The 15,799-nt window shown below is 30.1% G+C and overlaps 1 protein-coding gene across 1 annotated transcript; it reads left to right on the forward strand.

Annotated features, from left to right (window-relative positions):
• The first annotated feature begins 6,526 nt into the window (after window positions 1–6,526).
• Window positions 6,527–7,763, forward strand: LOC105768493 (ethylene-responsive transcription factor 3). Its single transcript, XM_012588430.2, has one exon. The coding sequence runs from the start codon at window positions 6,909–6,911 to the stop codon at window positions 7,530–7,532; it is 624 nt and encodes a 207-aa protein (XP_012443884.1). The 5' UTR covers window positions 6,527–6,908; the 3' UTR covers window positions 7,533–7,763.
• Window positions 7,764–15,799: the final 8,036 nt, after the last annotated feature.

Consider the following 15,799-nt stretch of genomic DNA (forward strand, 5'->3'; position numbering starts at 1 on the left):
ATTAGAGAATAATGAGTTAAAATGGGAGTGAGAAAGGTAAAAAATTTAAGGTTTTTCAAGAGAATTTTGGATTTTTTATGAAAATAAAACGAGTGGAATACTTGTAAGTTAGGTGTTCAACACCCATGAGTGACAAGGTCCTTTTGAAAAGAATATAATGGTTAAGCCTATGAGCATCAAATATATGACCAATGTTTTTTACGAGACCTTGGCATTTGTGAGTGTTGAAGTTTAACCCGTGCACATATTCTTAATATGAGCATCAAATATATAATCAATGTTTTTTACAAGACCTTGGCATCTGTGAGTGTTGAAGTTTAACCCGTGCACATATTCTTAGTGTTCTCAAATCAAGAGACATGAATTTTATGTGGAATTTAATCTTAGGAACCACAACACTCATAGATGTCAAAATATCTAGAAAAACCTATTTTGAGAATTAATCTCAAAAGGCACTTTTTTTATTATTATATAAATGCAACATTTTAATAAAAAGAAACCTTCAATAACATCTTTATTTTTAATTTTACTAGACAATTACAATGAATCAAAAATTTTAATTTATATTTAAAATTTTAAATGGAAAAATCATTTATTAGAATAAATCAAAGATGGGAGTCGATTAAAAGAAAATTATTTGACACGTTGTTAATAGAGTTTTAAACTCCACAAGTAAAATTGAAAGAGTAACACATATTTGATTCGAGAATAGTAAATAATTAAATATAAATATTATAACAATAAAGTGTAAATTATAGTGGCAGTTACGCAACTATTGGTAAGATTTTTTTTTTGTTACCTAACTATGAAAAGTTACAAAATCATCAACTAACTATTCAAAATTTTTTTTGTCAACGAACGTTAATGGAAAGATAACTCGACAGTTTTTAAAATTGACATAATAGCAGCTTATAGCTCTCTTTGGTTATTGGTTGTTTATCAACTATAAGATTGGTTATTAAAGATACATCTCCCAACATAATAGTAGCTTTCTCGCATGGAAAATGGAAAGTATGCATTTTCTACCTCTATTTTTTTACATAAAGCGGCAATCAACTTCGGAATTATTTCAAAGTGGGGAATTTTAGCTACCCTTAATAAGCCATCCCTCTCCAAACAGCCTTAGATGTGTTTATTCGACTCACCAAATGAATATTATGTTAGGCACAAATAGTTTGAAATCCATCCTATGAAAAATTTCAAAAAAAAAATATTAAATTTACTAAAATATAAAGATAACGGAAAGATGATTTGACAGTTTTTAAAATTGACATAATAGCAACTTTAACCCTCAATATTTATACATTGTGTTAATTTAGTATTGATTCTAAATTTAATTCTAAACATGTACATATTGTGTAATTTGATTTGTTATTGTAGTTTTGTTTTTCTTTGCGATGTTGAGGGCTAATTTTAAAACAATGAGAAAAACTTGGATTTTTGAGTGTTTCTATTTTTTGGTAAAATTTTGATCAAATTTAGTTGATAAATGTGTGCGTGTGTTTTTTTTTTAGCTTTTTAGGTGAAATTTTCACAAAGAAAATAAATTTGAAAAAAGACTAAATTGAGGGTTAACATTTTTTAGAATTAAGACTAAATTGACTAAATTGACACAATGTGTGCATCCTACAAGACGCGTTTTCATTTCTCTCTCCAAAAACAACATATCTTGGTAAATATAAAAAACAACTTAAATACTTAAATTTTAAATAATAATAATATATTTCTTTAATTTTACCCAAAAAATTTACTAATAATTGAATGATTACATGTGTACTTTAGCAAAAAAAATGATATAATGATATATAAATTTGTTTGTAAAGTTAAAATATTGCACCAAAGTAGGGCTGAATAAGAAAAATTGAAAAACCGAAAATGGACCCAGATTGAGTTGTTTGGATGGTTTAAGGAATGAAAGTTTTAAAATTGCAGTTACACGAAACTAAACCAGAATCTATTTTTATTTAATATATAATTTATTTTAATTTTTATTCTATAAAAATAAATATTTATATTTATATTAGTTAAAATAATTTAAAATTTATTAAAAATTAATATAAAAATCAATAATCAAACCAAATTAAAATAAATGATTCAAAAATCTGACTAAACCAAATCGATTTTATCCTTACCAATAATATATGAACTAAAGGGTAAATTAAATAAAAAGGCCGTTTTAAAAATAATTAGTGACTTAGTTTTATATATATATATGTATATATATATATATATAAGAAAATAAGTCGGTTTTGAAGAGAAAAGCAAAAATCTTCCTACGTATTTGTTAAATATAAAAAAAACCCTAAATCCTTAATTTATTTTTAAAAACCGTCTTTTTTATCTAATTTTCCCTAAATCAAATTCTGACTCTTAAATCAATATAAATTAAAAGATTTTTAATATGATATAAAAAAACCCATACAAAAATAAAATAAAAAGAATTTATGTGTAGATGAGAAGGGTTGGCCTCCCCCTCCTACCTTGGTGCCATCCAGTTCCCATCCCACACCTATCTCCTTCTTCTTCAAATTGTTTTTCCCAGTTATTTTGTTTGGTTTTCTTTGATCTCTCTCTCTCTCTCTCATCTTCATTCTTTTTCTTTTCTTTTATTTTTTAAATTTATATAAATTTTATGAATATATTGTTTGGTTTACTGCCTATTTATACAGGGGGATGTACGATGGGCAACTAGGACCCAAACATAGTCAACCATAGAGAAAGGAGGTGAATATGGAGATCAACATCAAGGTCCATGTGAAGACGAAGACAAAGACGATGATGAGTCGCCACCCTAACTTGTTCGGCGGAACCTTAGGCGTATCCGACGCCCACCCAGTTATGGCACACATTCTGGATGATAATGATTATGTTATTTGTAATTTTTCTAAAATATTTCATTCTTTAGTTTGTTAAATTTTAATCTATATTATAATAAATATCTCCACCCATAATGTATTTGTTCCACTTTCATTGACACCAAATTGTATACTTTATTTTACATCCCAAATGTACACTTATTTACAATCTACACAACAAATTTATTAAATTGATTTGTTTTGTACCATATATCATATGGTTAGTTCCAATCTTTCTTTCTTTTTCTTTTTTTTCTACTTTTTCATTTCAGCTTCTCTCTTTCCATTTATCAATTACAATATTTTAAAAAGTAATGATTTTTCATAATGTATGAGAAAATATTTAAAATATCTTATTTTGTATTGAAATATATCTTACTTTAATAATTACTAACTTACAATTTCCAAAAAAAAAAAGTAAATGAGTAAAATAAACATATGGAATTTATATGTTTTTTTAATTCTTTTCTATGTTTATCAATAAATGAGTTAGTGTTTTAATTAATTCTTCTCCTCGATATTCCATCCAGGTGTGGACATGTTAGCTTAGTGCGCCCTAGGTTCCTACAGTAAATGCATAATCTCAGTTGGTCTATCCACTCCCGAATATTCATATTGTCTCTTATTCGAGTTGAGTTTGGCTGACATTTTGGCTTGTGCCATAAGTTAATATCTGGTACCAACTCAAAAGGATCTTACGAGGTAGGTGCCTACATGCTTTCATTCGGGACAAGTAGGAATTCAGATTTCCAAACATTATATATGCGTTGTAGTTTGTAAACTTCGTCAACGTAGGTCATGCAATCTACACATCCCGAGGCACGTGTCACAATTGCATTTGCACATGGATAACGAAGTGCTTGAAATCTCTCACAATCGCAGGTCCTTCGTCTCAGGTCTACACAGTACAGTCCCCCAATAACTCATTCGTTGGGTTTGCTGAACTCTGTAACCTGAAATACTTGATTTAGACACGAGTGACACACTGAAGACAATGGGTTCACTCTTTCTGCATTTTCTCCAATATCTTTCAATACCGACTCGTACCAACCGTGAGCACCCTCTATCTTTCCCTCGTATTTCTCAGCCCACTTAGGAAATAAAGATGCTAATCAGAAATACGTTTGATTGAACATCGAGGTTACCGACAAATGACACGTCCTATTTCGTACGGAATTAATGTATTTCACTAAATTCGTTGTCATGTGTCTATATCGTAGTCCTCCATCATACGATTGCGTCTACTACTCATTGGGTATCCCATCGAGGTACATCGCACCGTGTTCATTTACAACTTGCAATTTCTCCAACATTTCATGAAATCTATGTTAGACAAGCTCATACCCTGCCGAAGACAATAAATATTATATCTATGCATTGCGAGCCAATGTATATGTTAAGTGGTGATATAGAAAATACTATGCACAACATACCCATGTTAATGACATGTCACCGCTCTACATCCTTATGGTATCGACCCATGTAGTTAGACCCTGTATGTTATACACAATACCTATGGTGTACACGGTTCCAAAGGCTTGAACGCCAATCGATTGCAACTTGTATTCCGGTTCCCCTGTCCTAAATTATGCATATGGTAGGTTACGGCACAACATGCCTTCTTAAGTTAGTCAAGAAGAAATCTCAGTCATCTCTGAATTCTTCGGGAGTTATTGTAAAAATTATTAGCAAGATTTTCTGATTACAATCTTGTACAAATGCCAACAGCAACTGATGTTGGTATCTCTCGTACATGTATGTGTTGCCAATTTGTACAAGTGGCTTACAATACTAGAATGCAGTTATGCATTGCTTGAAAGTCCAGAAAAAATGATGGAAAACTCTTTTTCCAGGGACCAAGCAATCGTGGTAATACGAAGGCTCCGTTTGTATATCGGTTACGGGACTTAGTATGTACCGCTCCAGTACCTGACATCATTTCCAAAAATCATTATATGATTTCTCCCACACTCTATGCATCTTATCTAACGCCTTCTGTTTTGCCAACCATGCCTTATGGTACAGATGTGTGCAATCAGAACTGGGATCAGGATCCTAGGACTCACTTTCACCGTAGGTAATATAAAGTTAGATATCATGTCTGAATCCAATTTCAGATGATCATTAAGACATGCCTGAAAAAACACAAGTACCTCACCATACGTAATATAATCTCGAATAAAGGTCAGAATGAGAATCAATATCGTTAACCATGACACATACCTGTAACAACACATGTATGTCAACAAACAATTGATGTTAGCCTGATTCGCATTTCATCTTTTATGCACCGCACAATAACTCTTTCCCGCTGGAAACCTTGTTGCCTCCAACTCTGTCATAGGTTACCGTAATGAGCTCACCGCCTTTGGTGGAGACAGATAAAACAAATAACTTAATTATACTCGAAGGCCCCTGTGTTTTTCACTATGACTATGATCTTAGACTTCTATATGGGTTTTATAAAGCATCCTCCTTTGATGAGGTGAAACTAATTGTCGTGTTTACATAACCACTATCAATTGGTCCCCTAGTTATACTTCATCCCTTGACAGCATAACATTTGTAAACTTGAAACCCTAGATACACTTCAACCCCTAACCGTTTAATCAACGTCAACCGGGACCATGAGTTGCAATGCAATCCCAACTTCTCAGGTGATGGCTCCATCCTCAAATGACAGATGAAATTTGTAGGTCACTGTGCTCCACGGCATCAATGTAAATTCAAACATACCTTAAAACTATAACAATGTCTATCTAAAACACAGATAAGAATAAATCTATAAACTTCTAATTTCTAACTACAAGAGAAAAAAAAAAGAAAAAAAATATTTTTTAACAAAGTGAAAACTCGTCTTGTAGGACACGTTTTCATTTCTCTCTACAAAAATAACATATTCTGGAAAATATAAAAAAAAGCCTAAATACTTAAATTGTAAAAAATAATAATATATTTCTTTAATTTACCCAAAAAATTTACTAATAATTTACATATGTACTTTAGCAAAAAAATGATATAATGATATATAAATTTGTTTGTAAAGTTAAAATATTGCACCAAAGTACGGCTGAATAAGAAAAATTGAAAAATCGAAAATCGACCCAAATTGAGTTGTTTGGATGGTTTATGGAATGTAAGTTTAAAAATTGCGGTTACACAAAACTAAACCAAAATCTATTTTTATTTAATATATAATTTATTTTAATTTTTATATAAAATAAATATTTATATTTAAATTAGTTAAAAAATTTAAAATTTATTAACAATTAATATAAAAAATCAATAACCGAACCGAATTAAAATGAATGATTCAAAAAAATCCGACTGAACCAAATCGATTTCATCCTTACCAATAATATATGAACCAAAGGGTAAATTAAATAAAAGGCCGTTTTTAAAAATAATTAGTGATTTAGGTTTTTTATATTTAAGAAAATAAGTCGATTTTGAAGAGAAAAAAATCTTCCTACGTATTTGTTAAATATAAAAAATCCTAAATTCTTAATTATTTTTAAAAACCGTCTTTTTTTTATCTAATTTTCCCTAATCAAATCCTAACTCTTAAATCAATATAAATTAAAAGATTTTTAATATGATATAAAAAAAAACTATACAAAAATAAAATAAAAAATCCTTTTCATAAAAAGAAATAAAAATAATTTATGTGTAGATGAGAAGGGTTGGCCTCCCCTCCTACCTTGGTGCCATCCAGTTCCCGTCCCACACCTATCTCCTTCTACAAATTGTTTTTCCCAGTTATTTTGTTTGGTTTTCTTTGATCTCTCTCTCTCTCTTTCATCTTCAATCTTTTTCTTTTCTTTTCTTTTTTAAATTTATATAAATTTTATGAATATATTAGTTTTGGGTTGGGTTGATTTAGTCAGTTTACTTCCTTTTTTATCTATAATCTTTTTTTCATCATCAATCCCCTTTGTATTTCTATAACAATTATTACCATTTATTTAACATTTTGAGCTTATACACTTTGATTTTGGATAACCCTTTTGTGAGATTCGAAAAAAAAATCCCATTTTTTTTACTTATTTTCCGATGAGGAGAGAGAGGGGTCCCGCCGCCGCCGCCGCCGCCGTCCCCGATGGAGAAGAACCCAAATACAGAGGTGTTCGAAAAAGACCATGGGGTAGATTCGCAGCTGAGATCCGAGACCCGTGGAAAAAAACCAGGGTTTGGTTAGGTACTTTCGATTCCGCCGAAGAAGCGGCTCGAGCTTACGATACGGCGGCGATGACACTGCGTGGACCGAAAGCCAAAACGAATTTCCCAATCAATCCCTCGAATACTACCGCTTTTCCGATCGATCACCACCACCGACGGTTATACCCGATGGGTAATTTTCAAGACCCGGATATGAACCCACAAAGACCGACGAGGAGCAGTATGAGTAGTACGGTGGAGTCTTTTAGTGGACCAAGACCAACCCAACCGCCGCCGGAATCGGTTGTGTCGGACCGGAAATATCATCACCATCGGAAACCGCCGGTGTTGCCAGAGGATTTTCACAGTGACTGTGATTCATCATCGTCGGTTGTCGTCGACGATGGGGATATGGCTTCATCTTCATGTAAGCAAAATCAAACATTGAAGCCTTTTGATCTCAATTTTCCACCGTTGGATGACGTTGATGATCTCTACTGCACTGCTTTATGTCTTTGATCAACATGATGATCATGATTGATGATGAAGAATTATTCAAATCTATTTTTCTAAATTTTTGCTATTTTTAAGCGAAAAAAAAAAGAGATATATGATTAAGATGGAAAAAACGATCCTAGTCTTTTTAATGAGTATGATGAAATCTAAGCCCTTTGATTTTGATCAAGCGGTGATTGTTATCTTTGTTCTTAGAGAATATATATGATTTAGGGTTTGGTGATGTTATTATTATATCTCAGATCTGATTATTTCTTCTTTTTGTAACTTTAAATATTTCTATAAAATTTTTCTCTTTTTTCAATTTCAACCCTTCACAAACTGGATTAAAAGTAAAACCCCATTTTCTGTTTTCTTTTTGGGGCTTATTTTTGTTTGAATGAAGCAAAGATTAAAAATGGGATTTTGTGTTTTATCATTTTGATGATTGTAAATATTTGTAATTAGGAATATATAGTAATGGTGATTTAGGGTTTTGTTTTGTATATAAATGTGATTGGATAAAAGTCAATTACTAAAATAAGTAGGTTTGTATTTTTCATTATTTTATTAATTGTAAATTTGTTTAGTTTTAAATTTATTGTGTTAAATATAATTTGATGGATGATCGAATACGGGTTTTAGGATTGATTTTATGAAAGTTAATTGTTAATATTACTAATTAAGTATGAATATTAACTTCAAAACTTAAAATAAATATTAAAAAGCTAACACGGTTATCTTTATGTAGCAAAATGTAAAACTTTGTCAAGTATAGGTATTACATTGAGTTAAAAAGTGAGTAAATTACACCAATAGTCATTCAATTTTGATGCAATTGATAAAATAGTCACTTAATTTTAATTTAGTCACTCAACGTTTGAAAAATGACAAATCAATTATTATCATAACAGACGTAATAGAAAGTTGAGGTGACTTGTTAACTTGTCATGTTGGCATCTCACGTGGAAACGGTGACCTCTATGCCATTACCCCCGTTAACTTGCAGTAGAATAAGAAGAAGAATAAAGAAAAAATTCCCTACTCAGGCCACCTTTGATTCATCAACAGCAGCCTGTACAACATCTCCAATTTCTTACCTTACAAGAATCCGATTGTAATTTATCCACAACAGCAACAATTAAGGGATTTTATAGTCTTTCCCCATACTCGATTGTGTGTCCAGTAGATTAAGTGTTGGGGGAGATTGAAATTTATCCACAACAGCAACAACCAATGGAATAAGAGGAAGAATATGGGGAAAAAACCTTAACCCAATTTAATGGTGGTGCAAGTGGGACTGGTTAGAGCACTTGTCATTGGTGCTGCAGGTTCATTTGTGGGGTCAGTTGGAGACTTTGAGAGGGATTTTATAGTCTATTCTTCTTATTTTTCTTATTGCTCTTCTTCTTTTGTTATTAGGGTTTTTTTTTCAATTTCTTCTTAAAATAGGTGGGTTTCCACCATGGACATATCCAATATGGCTAGTTAATTAGCCACTTCAGTTGTCCCGTTAGGTCTGTAATGGAAAATGTTAGTAGGTGACTGATTTGTCACTTTTCGATGAAATTAGTGACTGATTTGTCATTTTTTTGAAAGTTGAGTGACTGAATTGAAATCAAAGTGACTATTTGTATAATTTACCCTTAAAAAATAACATAATATGTATATCACATTAAAAAAATATGAAATTCAAGTACTTGATTATGTATTAAGCGAATGTTGATCCCTTTTACTCAGAAATCATTCATAAACCTTGAGATCAAAGTTAAATTTATATTTATTAAAAATTTATATAAAAATAAGATAAGACTTTAATTGAATTAATAATGGGAAGATTTAAATATTATATCTCTTATTTTTTATACAAGCCATTAAATAGGAGGATGATGCGTTTCAACGCACTCGAATCCACCTTCTCCTGCACTAGCAACAAACAATGCTTAGAATTACTTATAACTCACCCAACCCTTAAATAGGAGAATAAATGCTCTTCAATACCACTCGAACTCACGTCATTCTGCACTAACAACAATCTCAATGCAAAACGAACTAAGACTCGATTGATTTAATACACCAAAGCAAATTTCATGTATTAAATTAGATAAATTTTGACGTATAAATTTAATAATTATCCATAAAATAAATGAATATATATTCATATTTATTGCATCACATTTTTGGGAATTTTGAGTATAAATTTGGTAGTTGTATCATTATGGTATATAATACAGATCCAACTCACAATCTTATTTTACCATCCGAGTTTGATTAATGGATAAATATTTATATTTTTATTTGATTTTTATTATATAACTTTGTGTATTCCATAATTATGCTAGATTCGATTAAATTTTGAGGGATAATGTCACATTTGGTACATGTACTTTCATAAAATATCCAATGTGATACTTATACTTTGAAAATGAATGTCCAATGTGATACATGAACTATCAAAATGTGTTTTATTATAGTGCTTGTACTTTCATAAAATTTTCAATGTGGTACATGTACTTTAAAACATCTAATATAGTACATGAATTATCAATATGTGTTTTATTATAGATTCTAATTAAATTTTGAGTTGAATTGGGTTGAATGCTTAAACAGGAGACAAAACTCTCTTAAAGTTGTCCTTTTTATCCAGAAGACTTGAATTCTATCTAAAAATCATTTTAATGTACATTCATAGTCAATAATGCTACCCAAATGTGTTGGTTTTTTTTTAGGAGAACCAAATGTGTCATTTGAATCACCGGTGGAGTGATAAAAAAATTGATTGTAACACCCCAAAAATTTCAGTGTCGCCAATGGTAGTATTTCGAAACATAAATATCAAAATTTCTCAAAAAGCAAGTGTTTATCAATTGAATAATGATAGTAAAGTCAAATTCGACATTGAGAAATAAAAAGTATGAACAGTGAAAATTTAGTAAAGATTAAATCGGAAGTTTGTGAAAGAAGGATTAAAAGTGTAAATTTTACTATTTTAGAAAAATGGAAAAATTTTAAGAGATACATTTTTATGAATGTGATATGGATATGAATTGATAGGTGAAGTCCAAAATTAAGATATGGACTAGATTGGAAAGTGGTCAAAAGTATAGGGACTAAAGTGTAAATTTACTATTTTGTGAGAAAATGGCTTAATTGTAGGACAAATAAATATGCCATGTTTCTAAAAATACTATTGTACCCTTATGTCTTAAATATGACAAGATATTTTAAAGGGCAATTTGGTCATTTTGTCATTAAATACTATTTTGAATTTTAAATTATAAAAGAGAGATATTTTCATGGGAGAAATTATAACCATTAAATTAAAATCATTTAATTAAATGTTAAATAAATAAAAGTCTAGAGATAAGAAGAGAAATTATTCTCTTATATTAAAACCACGTGGGTGCATGGAGGGAAGAGAGAGGAAAATATGTTTTTCCATTTATTTCGATTTGGTCCATTTCTTATTCAAGCATATTTCTAACCTACAATTTTTTGAAATTAAAGTGAGATATTACATCCAATTCTAGTTCAAGAGTGTCCTTTCATATGAAACCAACCATGGAGGCTTGAAGACGAAGATGGAAGTGGGAGAAAGCATGGGTAAGTTGTTCCAATTATTATGTTATGTTTATTTGAATGTATAATTTGATGTGAATTTGTAAGAATTAAGTGTGTATAATTATTTTCTATGTTCTACGTGATGAAAGTATTATGTTCGTGTATGACGTGAATCGTGAATGATTTTATGAATAATTTGGTGGATGATTTCTAGTGATTAATTTAATAAAAATTTAAATAAGAACTAAATTGAAAAGCATGCAAAATTTAAATAATAACATTTCCCTTTTTTGGTAAAGGGATGAAATTTATTTTTACAATTTTTGTACATTTAATATTCCCATTAAAATAAAAATTATTAGCTTAACCAATGTACATTTAAAGGACTTTATTGAGAAGGTCATCCGAAAGGGTCATCTTAAGCAGTTCCTAGACTAAGAGCCTCATCAGTTTAACGGGACCATCATGGTCACAACACGATGACAGGGGAAAGAGGTCGGTGAGAGGGATCATCGATGTATTAGTAGGAGGAAAGCACACAGAATGGATTGCCTTGAACTCGAAGAGGAAGGCTCACATGGGAAGTGTCCTGTTGGTTTCAGCCACAATGAAGAAACCTTCATTTCTCCGACCAAGATGATAGGAATGTTCTAGATGCGAAAGGAGAAGACCCTCTGGTGGTCACAACTAACATTTCCTCTTTCCAAGTTAGGAGGTTGTTAAATAAGGGATGCATTGTCCGTCCGGTAGTCCTAGGAGATGGTGAACAAACCACCATAGAAATGGTAGATTTTCTAGTGGTTCACCACCCAGCGGCCTATAACGCCATATTGGAGAGACCAATCATGAGGATGACGAAAATAGTGGTGACCACATTTTGTATGACAACAAAATTTTCTACCCCCACAAGCGACGAGTATATGAAAGCTGATCAGAAGACAGCTCAGGAATACCATATTATCTCTCTACAATTTGTGGGAAAAGATCATAAGAAAGCAAACGAAGGTAATGAAGCTTGTTTAAAGTACTTACAAATAGAAAAACCAAATCCAAAAAGTTCTTTGCTCCATTTAGAATGATTGAAGGACAAATTTTCTACAGTCCCTCAAGATTGTGAGGATTGAAATCCATACATTAGGGGATATTACCTTCTTGTTATCGGCTACGTGGTATGTCCAGGAATAAATGAATTGGGGTCCCAATCGAATTTTTGTACACAATGGATGATACAAAGGAAATAAACAAGTTTGGTTGGGGCTCAACTGTTTTTGCCCATATCATGTTTAACTTGGACAGTTTAAACAAAGGCAAGAGGAAAAGCATACTTTGAAGACTTGCATCTTCCAACAGTACTGCCCCTTGCCGAGAGGTGGACACAGCTTAACAGAAATTCATGCAATTTCATGCAATACAGTATGAGCCCAAGATTCATGGCTTCTTCTTCTTCGTCTTTTTCCCACTCATCTCCTTTATATATTGTTGTGGTTTCTGGAGCTGGCTCCGCATAGAATAAAAAGGCCTATGAAGAGGTTCATGGAGGAGAGTTTGAGTAGCATTATCGTGCGTTCCCCGCGTATATTTGAGCACCAGCAGAATTTACTATCCTCTCAGCAGCAGGTGTAGGATCATCCTCAAAGGATGGAGGGAAGTTTAAAGATCCCAAGTATTGTCCATAGGAGTGTCCTCCATCATGTCATCCTCAAAATGTGCAAGAATATATGGAATTGATGTTGGGCAACCAGCCATTTCTCCAATCATCTAAGTTCGGCCTTGAAGTAAGCAAGCCAATCTTTTTGAGTTGCTTCTCAAGATCGATGCTTCCCTTTCCATTTCCATCTACAATAAGAAACAGTTCTAGAACCAATATACTTCAAATCTTTGCACTTAACAAAGCAACGCAAGGTACTAATTTTACATGGTAGCCATAACACTTTTGGATAATTTGAAGCTTTACCTATCATATTAGAGGTCCTCAAGGGCAATTTTCTAAGCTCGGTCCAAAAAAAAATTATTTATTTATTCAAATTTGGCCCAATTTAGAAAAAGTAAATCCGGACGAATTTATTTTAAAAACCAAAATTATAATAAGAAGATTATATAAAAAATTTAAAATTTAAAAGTGGAAAATCTAATATTTAATTATGATCCTTGAAATAGTGGTGAAGCCAGGGGGCTAGCACGCTCCGACCCCCCTTAAAGGCCCATTTATAATTTATAAAATTTTGAATTAGTAATAGTAAAATTGTACTTTATCCCCCCAAATGATAAAAAAAAAATTAATTTAATCCTTTAAAGATTATAAAGATATAGGCTATTAAAACAATGAAATTGCATTTTACTATCGTGAAAATATACATTTTACTTCCACCCAAAAAAAATTCTAACCTCGCCCTTGTCTTCACATAAAACATTTATATTTTTGAAGTGAATTAAAATTTCATAATAAGATTAATTTTTATATCTCTTGGTATCACAAAAATATGAAAAATATTTTTAAAGGAAAGCAAAATTTGTGAACTCACTTGCTTTAGAAAAGCATATCTCGTTATTAATAAGTACCAATAGAATACAACCCGAGACGACGAAGAATCATTGATCAAATTAATTCAAAAATATTGTCGTGTTGTTTAAAAGAACATATATGAAAAATTTTACTAAATATTTTATTTTTATTTTTGAAATTTTGATAGAATATTATGCCTCAAGATTTCAATGAGTGAAAATAAAAAAATTATTAACCATTTTTAACCGAATTGATACGATTAACCATGACACTGATTTAAGTAAAGATTTTATTAGTAAAATAAAATTGATCTAAAATAAAATAATGGACATATTAAATAAATAAAACAATCCAACTCAAAATAAAAGCATATATTAGATAAAAGAGTTCAACATTTACAAATTTTTAAAATATTAAAATTAGATTAAATCAGACTTAATTCTTTAAATTTATAATTAATTTATAATTAAAATTTTTTAAAGAGGCTCATGCCGGAATCTTTTTTGAAATTGACTTTTTATTAAAAAAACGAAAATGGGAGTCGCCACCAATCCTTTTTATTTAAGTGTGATTAGATCACCTCTAAACTTGGTCATTTTAATAGGATAATTTTCGGTCTACAAAATCCAGAAAATGGGTTTGAGAGTCGGTTACGTATGAGAAAGGGTTAGCAAATCCTTAATAGCTATTTTTAAATTTTATCTTATTGTCATCGTTGCGTTTGAATCCAAACACATCCTTCACTATTACTTTTAATCTCACTACTATAGTAATTAATTTCACTGCTACTGTAACCTCTCTAACCCGGATTAGACGTCAAAGATCGAATTCAGAAGATTATATTGGTCACCGAAATGGCCTAGCAGAACTATCAAGGTTTAAAAACTATTGTTTAAAACATTTGCTTTAATTTCTGAAGAAAAAATTAACGTGTTTTCGAAAGATACAATTTAACTTTTATCAATTATTAAAAATTATATTTTATGTAAATTTATTACATTTAAAAATAAATATTAATTAATTATTTTTAATATTAAATTCAATAATATTATATATATATTTTGAAAATCGTATCTTATATTTTGTGACAAACCATATCTAATAAATACCAAATATATATTTTAATCCAAATAATATAACAACCAAGCAAATCTCAAAATTCCAAATCAATCACCATCACATAATGCACCACCTCAAACCTACTTCACTTGAAAATTTGGACAAAAAATAAATTTAATCTAACGTGTAATGTGATACACAAACTTTAATTATGTGTGATGCTATACATAACATTTTGATTAAATTCAAATTTTACAAACTATTAGTACCATTACCGATAAATACCCTTTTACGTTTACGTATTACATGCTCAAATTATTATACTTACGTAGCATCAAAAAATATTGATTATTTATTCTTGCACAATTGAATCAAAATCAACATTTTATGTATATATTTAAACCATTTTAAAAGTTTTATACGTATAATTACACAAAATCAAAATATACGTGTTTAATTTTATATTAAATCAAAATTTAAATATAGTTTTAATATTTATCCGATATAAAATTATTTGTTTGCCAACTTCATTCCCCAATTAAACAATTCAATGTTTTTATTTTATTTTAATCTAAATACCAAATTCCGCAATGAAAAAGGGACTCCAACAAAAATAAACCAATAAATTTTATGTTTTTTTTTATCTTATCTTTAACTTTATAATTTATAATTAAGTATACTTTAATATGAAGTAACTTTTCACTTCTACTTTAAACAAAAGGATATAATTGTTAATATTATTTTTATATGTCTTAGAGTGGAATTCCAGTTTTAGGATTAACGGGATAAAAATTAATTGTTAATATTATTAGATTTAATTTTTTATCATTTTAATTAGTAGAATAAATTTGGTGTTAATTATGAATTTGTTTAATTTGTTAAATACATCGATAGATATGATATAATTCGGGTTTTAAAGTCGATTTGATAAAAGTTAATTGCTAATATTAATTATTAGTGATTATGAATTTTCATCGAGTCAAACTATAAAACCCAAATTAAGCACTAAAAAGTTAACACCGTTATTAAGTACCAAAATGTATAATTTTTGTCTAATATATAGGTACCACATTGGACCAAAAAAAAACATATGTACCACATAAGAAAAATGCTAGATTCTGCTATCAGTCCCTATACTTTACAAAAGTTATGGATTTAATCTTTATAC

Source organism: Gossypium raimondii, chromosome 5 (genome assembly GCF_025698545.1).
Source record: "Gossypium raimondii isolate GPD5lz chromosome 5, ASM2569854v1, whole genome shotgun sequence".
Taxonomy (NCBI): Eukaryota; Viridiplantae; Streptophyta; class Magnoliopsida; order Malvales; family Malvaceae; genus Gossypium; species Gossypium raimondii.

Excerpts from the sequence above, each read along its gene's own strand:
- LOC105768493 (XM_012588430.2), top strand. The coding sequence starts at position 6,909 with ATGAGGAGAGAGAGGGGTCCCGCCGCCGCCGCCGCCGCCGTCCCCGAT.